Here is a 22629-nt window from a genome sequence, read left to right on the forward strand (position 1 = left end):
AAAGCCTTTCTACATCGTGGGGCTCACTGACTACGAGCTTCTGCCTGCAGTAGGTTTCTGCATCGTCCCCATCAAAAAATGTTGGTCTATACGAATTTGGCATCAGTTAATTCTTTCAACACTACATTTAGTTAGTGCCAAGTAATGAAATATAGCTAATATAGAATATATATATAATTAAGTAGCGCTTTCAATAGTACAGTGTTGAAATTCACCATATTAATGCTGAATTACAGCAATCGTATTAAGACTCTTCAAAATATCAACCCTCTTGATTTCTTAGGTTTCAAAAGTGTTCTGATATACATTGCAAATTTTTAAACAAGGCTGCACTCCCATTTCTAAAAACTTCTGTTTTGTCAATTCATTCTTTTATTGTTTTCACTTCTTTCATCCTCTTTCTGTGTATTAGTTTATTGCCTATATTACCCACATTGAATTAGTTTTACAGTGGTGGGTATGACTAAATAGAGCAATGTCCTGCAAACTTTTTAAAGACACGGCACATGAAACTGGGCTGAGGTTGGAGGGCATCCAGAAATGCGCAGATGTTGATGTGATGACGTCACGCGCATGTGTGATGTCATGTTGACATCCACGAATGCGCGGAGACCCTCCAAACAGGGCCCTGAGCCTTAAACTACCACGCCAGTGAGGGGTACAGGAGGAGAAGAGGCACCAGTTGACTGCCTACAGTGGTTTAGACGGTTTAGAGAGAAAAACACATTGGTTTATAAGAACATAGTTTTCTTCCACTTATATAGTTAGGGAAAATATTGGTGAGTTAGCATGTGATGAGTTAAGTCACTGCTGTTAAGGAAATTACTAGCAAAGTAAAATTCAGAAACTATGTGAATTCACTTTGTAAATGGATTGTGATTGGAAGATGTACCAACTACGTATGTTTAATAATGAATTAATTAATGATGTCAATAAAATGGCCAGTCACCTGTATTGGTGCAGCCTTTCTGATGTCCCATTATTTTAGATGATGCAAAAACACTTCTCAAAGCTTCGACTATTTTTAACCACACTTGTGAGAGATTTCTTTCCTGAACTCCCCAGAAATAGAATTAAGAACTGAGGAATATATGGAAGTATTAGGAGGCAGGTAGATAGTTTGGTGCCATACTTTGTTCTATCTCTGGGAAAATCAGGTAAACCGTAGGTTTTTAAGCAGCTTGACTGGGAACAGCTGTGGGAGATATAAGAAACTGAAGTTTGTTTAAAGATATTAAGCGAAACCACAGGGTTAGTATGGCTTTGACCGATCGGGGTAAGGAAGATTTACATGGACTTCTCATGCCCATCTCTTAATGGCACTCAATGTTTTGTGTGAGGTTGCTCCTAGACTTCATATCTGGGACTGCTGTTATGTATGTGAGTGCTTGATAAGATATGGCTGGAGAAATTTATGTTTTATGTGCTGATCTGTTTTGCAGCAGCACTGTGATTAGAAAAAAATAACCCAGGTTGAGGATTTATGGTTTTCTTCGCTTATACCAGGAGGCTCTTTTTGTATATGGCCCGGTGCAACTGAAGAACAAATAAATAAATATGGAATGTGACTGATTAGTGCAATATAGTGATACTACTGGACGTCCAGGGTTAAAGAAATTCCATGGTCATGCTGATATTTTTGAGTACTCATCTTAAATTGTTATATATTTTTTTTTATCACCGCTGGAGGTTAGAAAACGCAGTTCCCCAGCTGACAGGCAGTGTGTGTTATGCTAACTTTGCTCTTTTGCACAAATGTGAATTATTTGCACATAAAAAAGGGTCTGAACTGAAGCTGGGTTATGTTTATCTGTGCTCCAACAGAATTGAATGTCAGAATTTAGCATTGTATCATAACTGTGTATATGATGTTTTTAGTTCTAAGCAGTATGTTTTCTTCTCTCATTATTTTGCTCGAGAGGAAGTGAGCGTCTGTGTGTGTGGTGGTGCTTAGGGTTATGGGAAATGTAGTGCCGTCTTTCTTTAACTGTAAAGTACTTTGCAGATGCTTTCTTTTTCTCTCATTATTTCAGTCTTAATGATTAAATATTCTGTAAATATAATCAAGCTGGCCTAGGTTTGTTGCAGTCTCTCTGTCTTTCAATGTATTAGATACAAATGGTAAATAACTTTTGATTTATGTTTGTTTCCTTTTCCCTTCCAGCCGCAGTCAGTTTTAACGAACCTCACTGAAATGCCTGGCAGTGGAGGATAACGGCATTACCTCACTGACTAGGTCTTTTAGGACAATGTTAACGTTTTCAGTGATTAATCCCTGTTATCTAATATGTTCTGATTTTTTTCTTTCCAATGATTTCCTGAATGTAATAGGAGATACTGTTTTCCTACATGGTTTACAGAATTTTTACTAGCTTTAATTAAGAACATAGTAGATGATGGCAGATAACGACCCGAATGGTCCCTCCAGTCTGCCCAACCTGATTCAAAGCTCTACCCGGTACAGTGCTTGGGTTCCAACTGCCGAAATCTCCGTTAAAACCTACTCCATCCCATCTACACCCTCCCAGCTATTGAAGCCCTCCCCAACCCATCCTCCACCAAACGGACATATACAGACACAGACCGTGCAAGTATGCCCAGTACTGGCCTGAGTTCAATATTTAATATTATTTTCTGATTCTAGATCCTCTGTGTTCATCCCACACTTCTTTGAACTCAGTCACCGTTTTCCTCTCCACCACCTCTCTCGGGAGCGCTTTCCAGGCATCCACTACCCTCTCCATAAAGTAGAATTTCCTAACATTGCTCTTGAATCTACTATCCTTTAACCTCAAATTATGCCTTCTAGTTTTACCATTTTCATTTCTCTGGAAAAGATTTTGTTCTACATTAATACCTTCAAGTATTTGAACGTCTGAATCATATCTCCCCTGTCCCTCCTTTCCTCTAGGGTATACATATTCAGGGCTTCCAGTCTCCCCTCATACGTCTTCTGGCGCAAGCCTCCTATCATTTTCGTCGCCCTCCTCTAGACCGCTTCATTTGTGAGGACCAGATCCAATATCGCTTTTTCCCTCATGGGTTCCGTCACCATTTGTCTGAGCAGAGCCTCTTGAAAGGCATCCACAATCTCCCTACTTCTTTCCGATTCTGCAGACGGAATATTCCAGTCCGCATCCAGGAGGTTGAAATCTCCCAACAGCAGCACCTCCTCTTTCCTTCCAAACTTTTGGATATCCACAATCAGATCCTTATCAATTTGCTGCGATTGAGTTGGAGGTCTGTAGACTACACTCACATAGGTGCTTGGCAGGGGGTTTCTTTCAAATGCCTCAAAGTTTTTTGGGGGGGCTCTTCATGAGAATGTGTGTTCATTTAATGATGTGTGTATAGCATCTTTGTTACTACCCTTATGAACTTTTATGATTATGATGTGGAGATAAGTAGAAAATAATAGTTTATCAGTAAATATATAATACCCTGCACCTGAGCCGTAATAAAACAGGATTTGAGTTCTCCTTTTCCCTTCTGAGCACTGAACTACACTGAGTTGGGATAGTTCTGTTATTTGAAAGTCGCTGTAAGGTAAACAGAGGTATTTTAGTTTTCCAAGGGCAAAATATATATTTTGATCACTGAAATTGTAACTTATCCACTCAGTACATCAATAGTGCTTCAGTTTCCTGGGCACTGCTCCTTCTGACCCTGGGCAGATTTCCCATGAAAACTATAGAAAACGCATTGTGCTTATGAGCAACAATCCAAGACAAGGGTTTAAATGTATGGGGTGAATGAGTGTAGGATGGAACCATGCATGTTTTCTGAGATGCAGGCTGTATTCCCATACTACTGTCATGGTATGTTGCCGGTTTCTTATCAAAATGCTGTCTGCACCAGCCTATTTTAATTAACAGGCTCTAATCCATCTTTCTTCAATAAAGGAATAATTTTGTTATAAAATATTCTGGATGGCCCTCTACAACACATCGCTTCTGCTGACACCCTTTTTCCTTTATGTATTCTCTCTCTTTCGCCATCCTGGCACCCCACTTTCTAATTGGAGCGTCTTGTTTACGGGGCATTTGCAACAAATGAGCAGAAGATTGTTAAGACTAACTCACTGGGTAATCTGTGATTAGAACTTGGCTCCTCCATTGAAGGGAGTTAAGACTTGTTTTCACTTCTCTCCTTTGGTCTGGGATTGTCCCGTTGCCCCTGGTATATTAGACAAATTGTGAGCTCACTGGGACAGACAGGGAAAGTGTTTCGGTATCTGGATAAAGTAATGTACACTGTACTGAGCTCCTTTGGGAGAATGGTATAGTGAATTGAGTAAGTTTTGTAGTAAGATACCTCCATATTATGAGACAGCTTAGATTAGTAAAGCTTATTTCCTTTTTGCATTATTTGTTATTTTTAGTTAAAGTATCATTTCAGACAATGTATTAGACATGGAGTACAAGAGTAACTTTTATAATTCTAGGATAAAACTTAGAATAAGGTAGTTGGGGTTTTTTTTTGCATTTATTTTGAAAGCTGTACATACAGTGTTTATGATGCTACTGTTTCCTATTGATGCAATGATGATTTACTATTGAAACATAGCTGAATGATTTAGTTAATATTTCCTGTCCTTATTCCTATGTAGGGATGTTTTATAAACACCTGTAATGTTAAATGAATCTGTTATGTGGTATGTGCATTTCTAATTTTAACTCTACTTAAAGAAATTTTTAGGAGAGGTTGTCCTGAATAGTCTTGGACTATTATTTAATATGTTGTTGATTATTTAATATGTTGTGATTTCATATGTTATGATCTAATTTGTTCTATTTTTCTCTCACACATTCTCTTCCACTGACTGCAGCGGTGGGAGGGGGGAAATGTGAATTTTATCATTCACCTTAAAGAATTTTAATGTATGATAAATTGCATAACAGTTATGTTCTATAAATGCCTTGGTATAATTATTAGTTCACCATTTCCTTTGTTTATGTTGCAATTACAATTGAGAATAATTCACCTGTTTAATTAAGGACTAAAGCTAATTCTTGGAGGTCCTTTTTAAAAGTAAGAATCATTTGGTATTATAATACTTTTGTATCTTCCTACAGACTATAATAAGGGGGAAGTCAATCAAGAAATAGAACAATAGAACAATATTTAAATATTTGAATTATTAACCTGATGCATTCTTCTTTTTCACTTCCTAGAGGTCAAATTCATGTTTCATTAACGAAGTTATGCCCATATGGTGAGATGCATAGTTTAATTTGTAAGCAATGTCAGAGTTTATAAGTATCCTAGATAAGACTATTGACCACTTAACCTTTGTGAATCTGCTCCATATTTTGCAGTGTTCTCCCTAGTGGGTTTTAGCCGGACGCTCCGCCAAAATTTTAAAAAACCCTGGAGCATGGGTTCAATTGTCTGCAGGCTTCCGTGAGTTCCCGTAGTCTCTTGAGACTAAGATGGGAACTCCCCACAGCCATTTTCTATTGGCGATCTACACGGGGCAGGAGCTTAGGAAGATCGCTCCTGCCCCGAAAGCCCACTAGACCACCAGGTAAGGCTGGGAAGCCGGGGGGAAGGCTAAACTATGAGGGTTTTTTTTCTTTTTTTCCCCCTCCCCCAAAAATTGCGAATATGTGAAATCATGATTGCCGAAACCGCGAATGGGGAGGGGGAAGTGTACTTTATGTTCATATTTATTAATCCATGGTCCTCATCAATTTTTTTAAATATTCTCATGCACTTTATAGCTAACTTATGTGATATTATATAATCATTAGGACATCTTGAGTGGTTTCTTCACATTATAGTGTAATTTTAGTAGTAATTTAGCACTTTGCACTTTATATTGTAATTGTTACTGAGAACAGATAGGGCAGATTCTTGGGAATCTATATAGTTTAGTTTATAATTTTTCTCCCCGGTGTGACTGTTTGACCTTGATTTACTTAGCACTTCATTTGCACAGTTTGCACATTCAAGAGTAAATGATGTATGAGGCAGTGCTCATTTAGACTTATGTCTGGTGCTGGTCACCTATGAGCTACTGCCTGAGCTCAAAAAGCACAGTTACTTACCGTAACAGGTGTTATCCAGGGACAGCAGGCAGATATTCTCACATGTGGGTGACGTCATCCACGGAGCCCCAGCGCGGACAGCTTTTCAAGCAAACTTGATTGAAGTTTCAAGTTTGCACACTGCACCACGCATGTGTGTGCCTTCCTGATCCACTAGAGGGCGCATACCCTCCTCATGGTCCTCAGTTCAGATAGCTAGCAAAGAAGCCAACCTCGGGGAGGCGGGCGGGTTGTGAGAATATCTGCCTGCTGTCCCTGGATAACACCTGTTACGGTAAGTAACTGTGCTTTATCCCAGGACAAGCAGGCAGCATATTCTCACATGTGGGTGACCTCCAAGCTAACCAAAAAGGGACGGAGGGAAGTTGGCAATACAAGAAAACAGATTACGCAAAACCGACTGGCCAAACCGGCCGTCGCTCCTGGACAGAGTATCCAGGCAGTAGTGGGAGGTGAAAGTATGAACCGAAGACCAAGTGGCAGCCTTGCAAATCTCCTCGATAGGCGTCGACCTGAGGAAAGCTACAGAAGCCGCCATCGCTCGGACTTTATGTCCCGTGACTCGACATTGCAGCGCGAGACCAGCCTGAGCGTAGCAAAAGGAAAAACAAGCAGCCAACCAGTTGGACAAGGTGCGCTTGGAAACTGGGCGTCCCAACCAATTAGGGTCGAAGGACAAAAAGAATTGAGGAACCGTCCAAGGAGACTGAGTGCGTTGAAGACAAAAAGCCAACGCCCTCTGACAGTCAATTGTGCGAAGCGCCACCTCGCTAGGAGGCGAGTGGGGCTTCGGAAAAAAGACCGGAAGAACAATGGAAAGATCGAAAGGAAAGTCCGAAACCACCCTGGACAAGAACCGGGGTTGAGTACGCAGGACCACCGTGTCATGATGAAATACAGGAAAAGACGGGTCCGCAACCAGAGCTTGCAGCTCACTGACTCTGCGAGCAGACGTGAGAGCAACCAGGAAACCCACCTGCCAGGTGAAGTAATTCAAAAGAGCTTCATCAATGGAATCAAATGGAGGTATCACCAATTGAGCCAGGAACACACAAAGATCCCAAACCACCGGAGGGATGTACAATGAAGAAATCCCTCATAAAACGGGAAACCATCTGGTGGACGGAGAGCAGCGTCCCATTTAGCGGCCGAAGAAAGGCAGCAAAAGCACAGAGGTGGACTCGAATAGATGTAGATTTGAGACCAGACCGAGACAAGTGCAACAGAAAATCCAGCACTGAAGGCAAGGAGGCAGAGAGCGAATCCATGCGGTGCTCAGCACACCACTCAGCAAATCAGGACCATATCTGGGAAAAGCATTGCCGAGTGGAGATCTTTCGAGAGGCCTCGAGAACACCCCCACCGACTGAGAGAAACAGAAGGAGGGAGGCACGTTGCGAGGAACCAAGCTGATAAGTGTAGAGACTGCAGATTGGAATGCAACAGAAACCGCAACACTGAGACAGCGGAGACGGGAACATAGGTAGAAGCTGAGTCTCCCTGACACGCTGGAGGAGCAGGGAGAACCATGGCCGCCAGGGCCACAGAGGAGCCATCAAGATCCTAGTGGCGCAGACCGACAGGAGGTGTATCAAAGACCCGAGAATCAGAGTAAAGGGAGGGAACGCATAGAGGAACCTGCCCATTCCATCGAGAAGGCAAGCATCCTCCTCGATGCGAACCCAGGAGAACATCCTCGAGCAATATCGAGGCAACCAGTGAGTGAGGGGCGAAGCGAACAGAACTACCTGTTGGGTTCCCCACCGAACAACCACATGCCGCAGAGTCCGAGAATGGAGCAACCATTCATGCGGTCGAAAAGGGCGACTCAACGTGTCCAACAGACAATGCTGCACGCCCTGGAAAAACACCGCCCGAAGAAAGAAGCAGTGGTGTAACGTCCCCTGCCAATGACGAAGGGCTTCCCTGCAAAGTAACAGGGAACCTGTACACCCTGGCTTGGTCACAGAAATAACGCCACCGAGATGTCGGGACGCACCAGGACCCCGCAATCTTGCAACCCATAACGAAAATCCACCACGGCATTGTAAATGGCCCGGAGCTCCATCAGATTGATGCGGCTGCGACAGTCTGCACCCGACCAAGGACCCTGAGTCCGAAGGCCGTCGAGGTGCACCCCTAAGCCCATGCCGAGGAGTCCATCGGCAGAACCTTCTGATGCGGGGATACGAAGTGGTGGCCCACCAACGAAACGAGCGTGTCCAGGAGGGAGGCACCACAATGTGCTGGGAAGCGGGATCCCGATCCTGCCATCACTGAGATGCTCGGGTCCAGCGGGGAACACGAAGATGAAACCAGACGAACAGCGGGACATCACCGTGGAGACCCCTGATCCAAAAAGGATCAGCAACAGCTCAGCCGAGGCCGAAGACCGCTGAGACACCAGCTGACTCAAGCGCCGACAGGCAGCCTGCCGAGGCAGAGGCAGAAAAGACCGGAGGCGGACCGAGGACAGAGGGGCCACCTTCCGGCATAAACAAACAAGGGCCTCCCCCTGAGGCCGAGATAAGAAGGAGCGCAGACAAACTGGGTCCAGGTCCGCCCCGACGGACTCCCGAGACCGGGGTGGGCAGAGTCTGACCCACTCCCGTACTAGAAACTAGTGCAGGTCACGAAGGGCCAGGACTAGACGCAGAAGGGAGGATGGGAATACCCAACCGACAGAAGAGAGGCAATACTCCCGGTGCGTAGACACAGAGACACCCCTCCCGAAGGGAGGGGAGGAATCCCCAGAAGGGGAGCAACCCAGAGGCTATGCGAGAATAGTCAAAAGGACGGCCAGGAGTCGCCGAAGCCGGCGGCTGAACCCTAACCCGGCGCTGCTGCAGCTATTGCGGCTGCTGCGAAGGAGGCCGAGATAACACAAGAAAGGTATCCAGAGGGCCCCTCCGGAGAAGGAGACCAACCCACCAAGGCAGACGGGATTTAGCTGGAGGCGTCCCGAGGGGCGAAGGACCGGTCGCGGTCTGAGAGGCGGTTAGTGGCCACCGCAAGAGAGGCCTGAAGAAGCGCAGAACTCACGCAAGTAAAAGCGGCGAGACGACCCTGGAGGTTCGGATCCTCAGCCACACTCTGCGCCAAGCGAGATGACGCATGGCGGGAGCAATAGAGCCGGAGCAGGGAGAGAGTCTCCTCCAGGAAACCAAACTCCGCACTACAAGATTCCGTCACGGCTGCCCGGAATGAACCGAAGAGAAAGCGGGGAAGCCTCTCAAACTGGAGCTGGAGACGCCGAGGCGCAAACCCGCAGTCGACGCCGAGGCCCAATACCTCAGCCGCTGCCGAGGTAAAACGGCCCAAGTGACGTCAAGGCACAAAGCTTCCGTCGACGGCACGAAGCCTCGGCAACGACGAGGCACCGAGCTCCAGCCGACGATGAGGCCCTCAGCCTCAGTCGACGTCGAGGCACAAGCCTCAGGCGACGTCAAAGCACCAGCGTCAAATGACGCGGAGCACACGGCCGCAGCCGACGTTGAAGGTACAAAGACACACAGCCTCAGTCGACATCGAGACCCCAAGCCCCAGTCGACAGTGAGTCAGAAAATCAAAGCACAAAGCCTTAGACGACGTCGAGGCACCCAGCCGCATACTACGTCGAGGCACAAGGCCTCAGGCGGTGGTGAGGCACCAAGCCGCAGTCGACGTCGAGGCACAAAGCCTCAGTCGAGGCACCAGGCCCCAGTCGACGTCGAGGCACCAAGCCCCCAGTCGACGTCGAGGCACGAAACCTTCGTCGACGTCGAGGCACGAAACCTTCGTCGACGTCGAGGTACGAAGCCTCCGTTGAGGCACGAAGCCTCCGTCGACGTCGAGGCACGAAACCTCCGTCGACGTCGAGGCACGAAACCTCCGTCGACGTCGAGGCACGAAACCTCCGTCGACGTCGAGGCACGAAACCTCCGTCGACGTACGAAGCCTCCGTCAAGGTCGAGGCACGAAGCCTCCGTCGAGGCACGAAGCCTCCGTCGAGGCACGAAACCTTCGTCGACGTCGAGGTACGAAGCCTCCGTTGAGGCACGAAGCCTCCGTCGACGTCGAGGCACGAAACCTCCGTCGACGTCGAGGCACGAAACCTCCGTCGACGTCGAGGCACGAAGCCTCCGTCGACGTCGAGGCACGAAGCCTCCGTCGGGGCACGAAGCCTCCGTCGGGGCACGAAGCCTCCGTCGGGGCACCAAGCCTCCGTCGGGGCACCAAGCCTCCGTCGGGGCACCAAGCCTCCGTCGAGGCACGCAGCCTCCGTCGAGGCACGCAGCCTCCGTCGACGCACGAAGCCTCCGTCGACGCACGAAGCCTCAGTTGACGTCGAGGCACGAAACCCCCGTCGACGTCGAGGCACACAGCCTCCGTCGAGGCACGAAGCCTCCGTCGAGGCACCAAACCTCCGTCGAGGCACCAAGCCTCCGTCGAGGCACCAAGCCTCAGTCGACGTCGAGGCACACAGCCTCCGTCGAGGCACCAAACCTCCGTCGAGGCACCAAGCCTCCGTCGAGGCACCAAGCCTCAGTCGACGGCGAGGCACGAAGCCTCCGTCGAGGCACGAAGCCTCCGTCGAGGCACGAAACCCCCGTCGACGTCGAGGCACACAGCCCCCGTCGAGGCACGAAGCCTCCGTCGAGGCACCAAGCCTCCGTCGAGGCACCAAGCCTCAGTCGACGTCGAGGCACGAAGCCTCCGTCGAGGCACGAAGCCTCCGTCGAGGCACGAAGCCTCCGTCGAGGCACGAAGCCTCAGTCGACGTCGAGGGACGAAGCTCCAGTCGACGTCGAGGCACGAAGCTCCAGTCGACGTCGAGGCACATCGAGTTTCAGAAGTCGGCACCGTACCAATGAAACTGGTAATAAAGGTGCAGCAGTGCACTCCATAAGGGCAACCTCGATATGAGTATTCCCATGAAAGGAGGCACGCTTTGAAGGTCTCGTAGAGGCGGGCACGATCGCACTCGATGCCTGGAATGCCTGAGACTCAGCCGGTGGCGTTACCGAGGTAACGCACCTAGAAGAAAGAAAGAAAGAAAAACTTACCGGGGATCGAAGCTGCACAGTCCGATTCCAACGAAGGAAAGAGGGTCCCGGCCATTCTGCTCACACGAGGTGAGCCCAGAGAGAGGCCAGGGAAGAAGAAAATACAGCTGCAGGCAAATGAGGCCTAGCCGCATGGCTGAGGCCCAAGAAGGGCCTGCCGGAGGAAAAACACAATAAAAAGTCCTCTTTTTTTTTTTTTGAAACAAAGAAATACACGATCAATTAACAAACGCACAGCGACTCCCTAACAAAATAAAGAAGCCGCGGTGCCAGAAAGGCACTTAGAAGAACGCAGAGAAGAGAGACAAGGTCTTTCTGGCTCAGCGGAAAACTAAGAACTGAGGACCATGAGGAGGGTATGCGCCCTCTAGTGGATCAGGAAGGCACACACATGCGTGGTGCAGTGTGCAAACTTGAAACTTCAATCAAGTTTGCTTGAAAAGCTGTCCGCGCTGGGGCTCCGTGGATGACGTCACCCACATGTGAGAATATGCTGCCTGCTTGTCCTGGGATAATCCCTTGTTTACATTTCAAGAACTCATACTGATGTCCGTTTAATTATATCTGGAATAGGTTCTTATTCCTTCAAGGCCAAACACTCTCCCCGAGGACTAAAACAGTTAGCCAACTATAGATTGCATTATACATTGGATTTATTGGCAACTGCAGTGTCCGTAAGGTTACACTTTTTGTGCTGAGTTTATTTTTGCCAACAACTGTCATGAAAGTGCTAGAACTGTGTTTTAAGTACTGTGCTTCTGCCTTTGTTTAATTTTTTCCAGTCCTGTATTTTCTGTCTCCATGTTCACTGTGAAAGCCTTATTTCTTTATGCCTGTGTATGTCCTTGGGCCTGAGACACTAAGGGAAATCTCTCCTTCCTATCCCTGCTTACTGATGAGAACATTTATTTTCCTGGTCTGTTCTATTCTTACGAGTTTCCCATATGTTTTGAAATTATCCCTCTATTATATAAGTAAGTGTGTGATACACTTTTTCTTCCTTGTTCTGCCTTTACTATCTGTTTGCTGCTTTGAGACACAAGCATTCTTTCAGACCTTTCTCTGCTTTCTGAGACTTATATTATAGTGATGATACATAAATTGGATTATGTGATAGTTTCTTCCGTTGCATGTATGTAAGAGATGTGTACTGTTTCCTATCTTAAGGATAGTTTAAGAGAGAAGAGATATTGGGGGGTTATTGTCTTTAAAATGAATAAAATACTAGGAGCTTTTCCTGAAAACAAGTGAGGTTAAGGACAGAGAGAAGAAATGTATTAGTGGGAAATGTGATTTATAGCATGACACTAGTCCAATGTTGGATGTATTTTGTAGAACAGAAATTGCAAGTCAACCTGAAGACATGTGTATGTGAGAACTGGAGATAAGAATGTTCTTAAATGCAAGATTTGTAAGGAAATAAGAATTTATGTATACAAATTAACACAATGAAATTTATTGGGTTGCAATCAGAGCCAATATGGACATGTAAATGCAATAATTGACTGAACTATGGCCTATACAAATATGAGGCCCACATTCAAATATGATGAAGATGGCTATGCTGAATTATGCACTTTTTTAACATTTGTTAAGGATTTCCATTTACAGAGTATCTAGAGGAGGGAAGAGTTTCCCCACATAAAGAAGACTGAGCTACAAAGACAGAGATTTAACAAGTGCCTAAATTCTGGCAAAGACTGTCCATAGCCGAGTACTGCGGCCTAACATGGATCAACACAACGCACCAGGGCTTTTTTTCATTGGCTACCACAAAAGGACTGATTACCTGATTTACTATTGCCACCGGGGATCATCGGCCTAAAATGGCAGAGTGAAATTCAAAAGACTGGACTTTAAAGTTTTAGTTTGATTTGTTTTGTTTTCTTTGCAACTATGGACTTGTTGTTGATTTAGATTTTTATGGACTTTTGAAGTACTGATTTATGTGTGTAACTGAGTATGTACAAATAACAAGATAGTGCTAGCCCTATTGAAAACAATTTGTATTTACTAGGTGTACCATTTAGAAAGCCTGTATGTTATTTTCATCCTGTTTTGAATCTTGAACTGTACCCTATCTTTCCCCACTTCATGGGACTCTTCCTATGCCCTTTTTGTGGCCCAGCTGGAATGAAGTGCAGCGAAGAAAGGATGAAGGATAAAATCTGTTTTACTATTTGGGTTCTAGCTAGGTCCTTGGGACCTGTGTTGGCCACTGTTGGAAACAGGATACTGGGCTTGATGGACCTTAGGTAGGTCCCAGTATGGCAATTATTATGTTCTTAAGCCCAATTGAAAATAATGTAGTACAGTGTTCTTCAACCTTTTTACACCTATGGACCAGCAGAAATAAAATAATTATTTTGTGGACCAGCATCGGTCTGCAGACCGGCAGTTGAAGAACACTGGGCTAAGTCGTGAGCCAGACTCCGCCCATCTCTACCCAATCTCCACCCCAGATCCCGCCTCCATAATAGTACTAATTGTAAACTATTTTTTCTTTCATTTTTCATAGATACACACAATATAATCTTATTAACAACACAAAATGGTTAACCACAAAATTAAACTAACAAAGCACACTGACAGCAGATGTAAATTCTCAAAATTGACATGATTCAATCACTAAATTCAAAAATAAAATCATTCCCCCCTACCTTTGTTGTCTTGCTCCCTCCTTGCTATGCCTTACCTTCTGGCCTGCTCCCGCCTGGCCATTTTATGCTGCCCCTGATGTTATCCTCAGGCCGGCTCCCTCTTCCTCACTGATGCAGTGCACAAAGCTGTGGGCAGCGGCTCCTTGCGCATCCCACACCTCATCTGGAAGCCAAGGCTTCTGGTCCAGGCACAGGATGCGCATAGGAGCCACTGCCCATGGCTTTGTGCACTGAATCAGTGAGGAAGAGGGAGCTGGCTCTAAGATAACGCCACATCAATCACACCATGGACCAGCGGTTGAAGAACACTGTTTTGGACATGATGCACGTGTCGGCTTGTGGACCGGCAGGAAATTTCTGTGGACCAGCACTGGTCCACGGACCAGTGGTTGAAGAACACTGATGTAGTACATCAAAATAACGCCCGAGTATAAACTATAGCTTCTAATAATTTAACAAAAAAAGAGAATAGATGCTATAGGTCTGTAATTTGTAGTTAGACTAATCGAGATATTTTTGTCCTTTACAATAGGGGTAATAAAATGACCCTTTTCTGTGGGATACTTGCCCAACTTCAACATAATTTGTAACCAATTTTAACAGTTCATATTGAACTTGGAAAGAGCTAACCTCACATAATCTTGGGGAACATACATGAGGACACACGGCTAATCCTCAGCAGACCATCCAGCACAAACCTGGCAAAATACCAGGGTAGAAAGGTCTGAGAAGTCCATAATAACTAATTTTAACTGAGGTGTTTTGAGGCAGATAGAGGCTTTTTAATCAAAATTGGGAAATCCAAGATGGCTAGCGAGGCAGTGCTTTGGCGAAAAAATAAATTAAAAAAAAATCAGCCCAGGAAAGCTATAGGTAGTTACAAAAAATTCAAGGAAGGGGATTTGGGAAGTGGCGTACCCTATATCTAGCCCCAGAAACTATCAAAACTGTCATTTAGAGACCCCCTCCCCACTGATTTTCCCATCCTCTACAATAAAATCCTAAGCGTGCAAGTGTTCCCTGACAGCATGCTGTGTCCTTCCATGCCGAATTCCATTTTCGAATACGGAGGCAGGAAATATGCCGGCGACTCCCCCTTCACTCACCAACCGCTGCCGCCACTTCTCTTCAAAGCAGCCTGCTGAGGTTCACGGCCGGCTGTAGTGAACCTCGCAGGCCGCTCTGCACCTCCATAGCATGTTTCCTCTGATGCACGGGATCGCATCAGAGGGAACGTGCTACCGATGTGCAGAGTGGCCTGCGAGGTTCATTACAGCTGGCTGCGAATCTCAGCAGGCTGCTTTGAAGAGGAGGGCAAACGCGAACAGACCAGGAAGCTGGATGCTGGACAAGAGGAGCAGATAAGAGGTGCTGCTGGACATTCAGAATGCTTTAGCAACTAAAGAACAAAAATGGATATTTAAACTTAAAACCCTGGTTCCATTAGGATGAAATGAGGAAATCGAGTGGTTATCTATCCTATGAGAGACTCTGTTTATAGGTCCCGATCCTACATGGGCTGAGCCTCGCATTGATATGATGATGATGTCATACGTTCTGCGATGTGCGTTGGGCCAGATGTACTGTATTTAATGGCCTTAATTTCAAACCGCGGCCATGTTGCAAGTTCGATTAGGCTCCCTCAAATGGCAAGCGGCTGGTTCTTTTATTCTATTTTGGTATTTCAGTACATATTAGAGGCATAATCTGTTGTTAATTTTGTCTTTTGGTTATGAGAAAGTAAGGAACGGATAACTGGTTATTTTATTGTAGTTTCCCTCAACCCTGAACATAAGAACATATGCAATGCCTCTGCTGAAGAAAGGTTTCACTATGAAACATGCATGTCGGGAGAGGTGAATGAAGGACAGATCACTAGAAAGATAAGTGACATTCTTCGGATATCACTATATAAAAAATCAAAATAGTAAACAAAAGAAAAAATTTTTAAAATTAGAAAAATGAATCTTAATCAATAATTAATAAAGGCTGGACTGACGAAGAGTAAAGCAACCGGTAACTTTGTACCAGGCTGTGGCTGGGAGGAACAGGAAGGGAGGCCTACTGCTGGACAGGGGAGCAAAAAAGAGGTGCTGATGGACAGGGAGGAGGTAACAGGAAGGGAGGCCTACTGCTGAACAGGGGGAGTAAGGAAGAGGTGCTGCTAGACAAGGGGGGAGGTAAAAGGAAGGGAGAAGGTCTACTGCTGGACAGGGGGATCAGTGAAGGGGTGCTGCTGGACAGGGGAGACGTAAAACGAAGGGAGAAGGGCTGCTGCTGGACAGGGGGAGCAGTGAAGGGGTGCTGCTGGACATGGGGGAGATAAAATGAAGGGAGAAGAGCTACTGCTGAACAGGGGGAGCAGGCAAGTGGTGGTGGTAGACAGCCGAGGAAAGAGAGAAAGACAGACAGACAAAGAGCGAGAGAGACAGACAGAGAGAGAGAGAGAGAGAGAGAAAGAGAGAGACAGACAGACAGACAGAAATATCTATTCTATCACCCGTTAATGTAACGGGCTTAAAGACTAGTAGGTTATAATGGCCTTACTAACTATTGTGCTGTACTGGTGCTATAGCCTGCTCCAGCAATCGCTGGAGCTGGATAGTGGAGAAGACCCTTGTCTCAAACAAGTAAATCCTCAGACCAGGACCCATCAATCTTCAGTCTGCAAGTCAGGCCAACGCTGGACTGAGACCTCAGACCCCCACCAACCCGTGCGCCACAAGGGAGGGAGGAAAACGCAGCCAGCACCCATCAAAGCCCTCCCAGACCACTGCAGGGCCAAACAGCCTGCATTCAAACACCTTGCTCCCAGGGGAACAATCTCTAAGCTCCTTAACTGTTAGTGCATGCTGGCTAGACAGGTTCCTTTATGTTTGCCCTGCCAGTAGCAGACAGCTCGTCAGAGGGTCTGCGTCCTCTCCCAGGCAGAGCTGTCCCAGGGTACTGGGGACCTCTTGAGCACTGCAAGCCTCAAAATCAGATTAAAAAACCCCAAATAACAAAACTTTCTCAGAGCAGATCAGAAAGACACTTTCTAGCTCACTTGCAGAAGGAAAAATTAAAGAGAGGCAGTACAGCTCACCAAGGAAGGAAGTGGAGTTGAAGAAAGATTGTGTGATTCCTTCTGAAACAACTTGCAACTTCCCATATACCTTGTGTAACAGGTTTATTAGCATTTAATAAACCACCTTACAACCATCTGATTGGTGAAATTCAAAAATAAGTTGGAGTATCAGCTACACAGTGCATACATTTTATGATCATAAAATGATGTTATCTGCCAGCAATTCCATATGCTGTTTTCATTAATATGGACTTACCTTGCAAGTCCAATACCAAATCCTGCAAATTTATTCAACTGCTCTGAAAGAGAAGAGAACCAATTAGACCATTGTTGGTCATACAGTTAATAGGATACAAGATTCCAAAGATCTTCAGACTCACAAGTTACTTCCTATGCATAAGTGTGGGTGGGTAAGCAGAAACATTAGATGCAGCTCATACTATACAACAGTTTTCAAGGCTAGTTAGAATAAAGGTTGAGACAATTCCTAGGCAAGTCTTAAGAATAATGCCTGAGAGTCAATGTATTCGCCCTAGGATTTTCAATCTTACTTTGATAGGATGCCTTGGAAGATTAGGTTCTTATGTTCTGTACTCTTCGCTCTGTTAGTCCCTGGAGAAGTCAATACGACAGGTATTTTATCTCAACCCACGAACCGGGTCTTACAGAAACCTGCACACTTTTCTTCCTCTGTTCCTCCCATCTAGCTAAGAAGCACAGAGCCCCCTGCAGTTACATCTAAAAGCCAAACAAACAGTACTGAACAAAACAAACACAAAAGGGGGCACGGGGAACCTCCCTGCCAACACAACAGCATTCTGCCGTGTGCAACGAGTACTAACTGGAACAAAGCCAGTGGCAAACAGATGGAACGTTTCCCCACAGGTTCCATCTGCTGGCTGGAAAATTCTGAGGCTTGAAAGGAGAAACATCTGAGGCAGAAAACCACAGGCAATACAGAGATACACAGAACAGGTAAAGGGCGGGCCTTATTGACTCCTCCAAGGACTAAAATAAAGATTAGCGAAGGTTAAGAACCTAATCTTCCATTCTGTTATGTCCCTTCCAGAGTCAATACAACAGATACCAAAGCAATTGCAACATCTAGGATGACACAGAAAAGCCTGCCCGCAACACTGAGGCCCCAAAGGCGACATCAGACTGAGCTGCCACATCCACCCTGTAGAACCTGGAGAAAGTATGAAGGGAAGACCAAGTAGCTGCTCTACAAATCACTGTCAGATGAACCGCTCAAATCTCCACCTACGAAGCTGCGACACCTCTGGTTGAGTGAGCTTTGAGAGATGCTTCCCACAGGTGCTGCTTCCCACAGGTGATATAAGTCGAAGAAACGGCCATGCGGATCCAAAAGGCAATAGAGGCCTGGAACAATGGCCTATCCCACCTGGAATGGATAGTCAGAAGAAACAGGTGGTCAGAAAGAAGGAATTCATTAGTTCTCTCTAAGCAGTGAAGTAAGACTTATCGCACGTTTAGATTTTGCAAAATTGTATCTTTTTCTGATCCTCTGGGATGAAAAGCAGGCAGACAAACTTCCTGATTGACATGGAAATCTGAAACCACTTTCAGAAAAAAAGAAGGAACTGTATGGAGGGAAACCCCTGCTTCCGTGAACCAGAGAAAAGGCTCTCTACAAGAGCAAGCCTGCAGTTCAGAAACACACCATGCCAAATCAATTGCCACTAGGAACACTGTCTTGATCATAAGGTCCAGAAGGGATGCATCCTTAAGCAGCTCAAAAGGAGCTTCAGAAAGCCCTTTCAGCACAATATTAAGATTCCACATAGGAAAAAGCTGCCACAGGGGAGGATGCAAGCGACGAGCCCCCCTGAAAAATCTGGTGACATCAGGATGAGCCGTAAGCAAACTGGAACTGCTGTGCACTCTAAACCAGGAAAGGCCAGCCATCTGTACCCTGAGGGAAGCCACCACCATGCCCTTCTCAAGACCGGAATAGAGGAAGGCTAAGACCACTGGAATAGGAGCCTCCACCAGCTCCACCTGGTTTCTAGTAAACCACTTCTGGAAAGTGATGTGGTGCTTCTGCTCAAATGAGCCTGGGATGGCAGCCTATTAAAAATGGACAGGTATGTGGTGAAATGAACAAGCATGAAATGAAATAAAATAATAACTTAGGATTTACTAGTTAGGGTTTGATTGATAAGATAGAAACATAGAAACATAGAAGATGACGGCAGAAAAGGGCTACAGCCCATCAAGTCTGCCCACTCTGCTTACCCACCCCCTGTCTATGCCCTAATGACCTAATTTCCTTATCTTGACCCTCTTAAGGATCCCACATGGGTATCCCATTTATTCTTAAAGTCTGGCACGCTGTCTGCCTCGATCACCTGCACTGGAAGCTTGTTCCAATGATCAACCACTCTCTCTGTGAAGAAATACTTTCTGGTGTCGCCATGAAATTTTCCGCCCCTGAGTTTGAGCGGGTGCCCTCTTGTGGCCGAGGGTCCCTTGAGAAAGAAAATATCATCTTCCACTTCGACACGTCCCGTGAGGTACTTAAATGTTTCGATCATGTCTCCCCTCTCCCTATGTTCCTCAAGAGTGTAAAGCTGCAATTTGTTCAGTCTCTCTTCGTACGAGAGACCCTTGAGCCCCGAGATCATCCTGGTGGCCGTCCGTTGAACCGATTCAATTCTGCGCACATCTTTACTGTAATGTGGCCTCCAGAATTGCACACAGTACTCCAGATGAGGTCTCACCATGGCCCTGTACAACGGCATTATGACTTCAGGCTTTCGGCTGACAAAACTTCTATTGATACAACCCAATATCTGCCTTGCCTTAGATGAAGCCTTCTCCACTTGATTGACAGTTTTCATGTCTGCACTGATGATTACTCCTAAATCTCATTCTGCTGAAGTCCTAGTTAAAGCTTCTCCGTTCAAGAAGTACGTCCTGCATGGATTTCCGCTTCCGAGGTGCATGACCTTACATTTCTTAGCATTGAAGCCTAGCTGCCAGGTTGAGGACCAACTTTCCAATGTAAGCAGGTCCTGCGCCATATAATTCTGTAAACTGCATTCACTTACTATATTACATAGTTTGGCGTCATCGGCGAATAGTGTTATTTTACCTTGAAGCCCTTGAGTCAGATCCCCTATGAATATGTTGAAAAGGAGTGGACCCAGGACCGAGCCCTGCGGCACTCCACTGGTCACCTCCGATGTTTTAGAGAGGGTACCATTAACCACCACCCTCTGAAGTCTGTCACTCAGCTAATCATTGACCCATGCAGTTAGTGTCTCTCCTAACCCCATCGATTCCATCTTGCTTAGCAGCCTGAGGTGTGGGACACTGTCAAAAGCTTTACTGAAGTCCAGGTACACGACGTCCAATGACTCTCCCAAGTCCAACTTTCTTGTTACCCAGTCAAAGGAGCTGATGAGATTGGATTGGCAGAGGAGAAGGTTTTATGAGTGGCTATATAAAATCACAATTGGATGAACCAGAACACAAACCAGAGAGACAAATATGTGATAATATATTTATCTGAAAATATATGTGTTTTGTGCTGTGGTCACTGGAAATTGGAGAAGAGTAGGCCTTCTCTCAGGGCACTAGAATTAATTGATAAGCTCTGTTGAAGGCCAGAGAAGATAAACCAAGGGCAGTAGCTTAGTTCCACTGTTTTAATGTGTGCCCAGTCTGGTCTCCAGAGCCCTGTGGCCTTTGACCTGGTTACTGTAGAGATGGACTTTTTCTTCTTACTACAGAGATTACATTCTAGGGGGGGGGGGCTCCCTCTCACTTTTTGCAGAGTAAAGTTAGAAATACTAATTGGATATACAAAATGCATATATGATGAATTAAATTTTAATAAACTATTAAAATATAAATGTAGGAACTTTCATTTTAAAGGTCTTAGATTAGAATATAATTACTTCAAAAATGTACTGGAGGATTTATATAAGAAAAAGTAATTTTTATGGGAGTGGGTTGGCCATTCCCCTTCTCTTACACTGAGGCAAAAGATCTCTCGGTGCATGCTGCAAAATTACTCAGTAACATGGGAGCAGCAGTTGACTTTTAAGGGAATGATTTAAAGCTGTGTGTATAGATAATTTTTTCTTTTGTAATTATATTGCCATACTTTTTCTTTATTTCCTTCTGTATTTTTATAAATGATGTAAGCTAGTATTAAAATGTAACTTTTAGAAATTCTTGTGTAAGGGGGAAAACACTCCCCCAATATGTATGCAAGCACTTTATATGGTATCAAGTATTCTTGATCAATTATATGCAGGCAGTAAAATGTCGTCATATATTAGGTATATATAAGTAAACATAGCAGGATGGAATTTTGAGACCTTAGTCAGAGAAACAGCAGTTACACTTCCTGACGGTAATGGGTCTCCATTGTACAAATGCCTTTTGAACCAAGATTACTCTGTTAAATTTTAATAAACAATATTTGATTGGAAATATTTGTACAATTATCATTATTCCAGTGCATCTATGAGCAGGTTAGAACCAGAACTCTGTTCAAAAGTCCTCCAAGCCTTGCGTATCCCGCCATGGTAGAGGGCTTCTTGGCCCTCAAAATAATGGCAACAATTATGTCGGAGTAGCTCCTCTCAGTCAAGGAACTGGATCTATGGATTGAATGTCCAATAGACGCTGCAGTGTCGCTCAGATCTTTTCCGGTTTCTTGCTGGAGAATCCAAAAAGAAATCAAGAGGGAGATAAAAGAAGTCTATCTTATATCCCTCCCATATGATGTCCAGCACCCTTTGGTCTGAGGAAATCCGTTCCCATTCCTGGAGGAACCCCAACTACTAGCCTCCAATATGAGGAGGCATGCTGAAGACTTGGCATCATTGGGACTTTTGGAGGCGGGGCTGGTGCAATAGCCCGAAGCCTGCTGGCATCAAGGGTTATGGTAGCGCTGTCTGTAGCCCTGGGTGAAACTTGCGTGATGAACAAAAATTATTGCTATCCGGGAGGGACTTAGGGTGGGAATTCACCACACTAGCCATAAGAGCCTTAAAAGAGATAGTCTGCTTAGGGTCGCCTTAGATGCCAAATTTCCAGCCCAGTGGCGAATCCAGAGAGTTCTGCAAGCTGAGACTGCATAAGCCAAGACTTTACCCAGAACCCTTATAAGGTCACTAGTGTTTAAGCCCGTTACATTAACGGGTGCTAGAATATATGGCTGTCTGTCTTTCTTTCTTTATGTCTCTCTCCCTGCTCCTGTTTCTTTCTTCCTTTCTTTCTGTCTTTCTCCCTCCTGCAATTTTTTTCTCTCTCTCCCTGGCACCCTTTGCCTGTCTGTCTTTATTTCTGTGTCTCTCTGGTCCCCTGTCTGTCTTTATTTCTGTCTGTCTCTCTCCCTAGCCTCCTTTGTCTGTCTGTATTTCTTTCTGTGTCTCCCCCCCCCCCCACTTTCCTTTGCAGAAGCAGCAGTGCTATTTCCCTTCCCCTCCAGATCCCTGTGAAGTAGTAGCAGCATTTCCCCCCACCCACCCCCCCATTCCCTTCTCTCCCCCCCCCCCACTTTCCTTTGCAGAAGCAGCAGCGGTATTTCTCTTTCCCTCCAGGTCCTTGCTGAAGCAGTAGCAGCATTTTCCCCCACCCCCCATTCCCTTCTCTCCCCCCCCACTTTATTTTACAGAAGCAGCTGTGATATTTCCCTTCCCCTCCAGATCCCTGTGAATTAGTAACATCATTTTCCCCCACCCACCCCCCATTCCCTTCTCTCCCCTACCACCACTTTCCTTTGCAGAAGCAGCAGCGGTTTTCCCTTCCCCTCCAGGTCCCTGCTG

The 22629-nt window shown here is 45.7% G+C and overlaps 1 protein-coding gene across 1 annotated transcript in view; it reads right to left on the minus strand.

The window, feature by feature from the left end:
- Positions 1–22629, minus strand: part of SLC25A46 (solute carrier family 25 member 46) — a 101297-nt gene that overhangs the window by 57690 nt on the left and 20978 nt on the right. The window contains exon 2 of the mRNA XM_033929132.1: positions 17079–17121. Within this exon, the coding sequence (XP_033785023.1) occupies positions 17079–17121 (43 nt within the window). The remainder of the gene's footprint in view (positions 1–17078; positions 17122–22629) is intronic.

Source organism: Geotrypetes seraphini, chromosome 1 (genome assembly GCF_902459505.1).
Source record: "Geotrypetes seraphini chromosome 1, aGeoSer1.1, whole genome shotgun sequence".
In the NCBI taxonomy this organism is placed as follows: domain Eukaryota; kingdom Metazoa; phylum Chordata; class Amphibia; order Gymnophiona; family Dermophiidae; genus Geotrypetes; species Geotrypetes seraphini.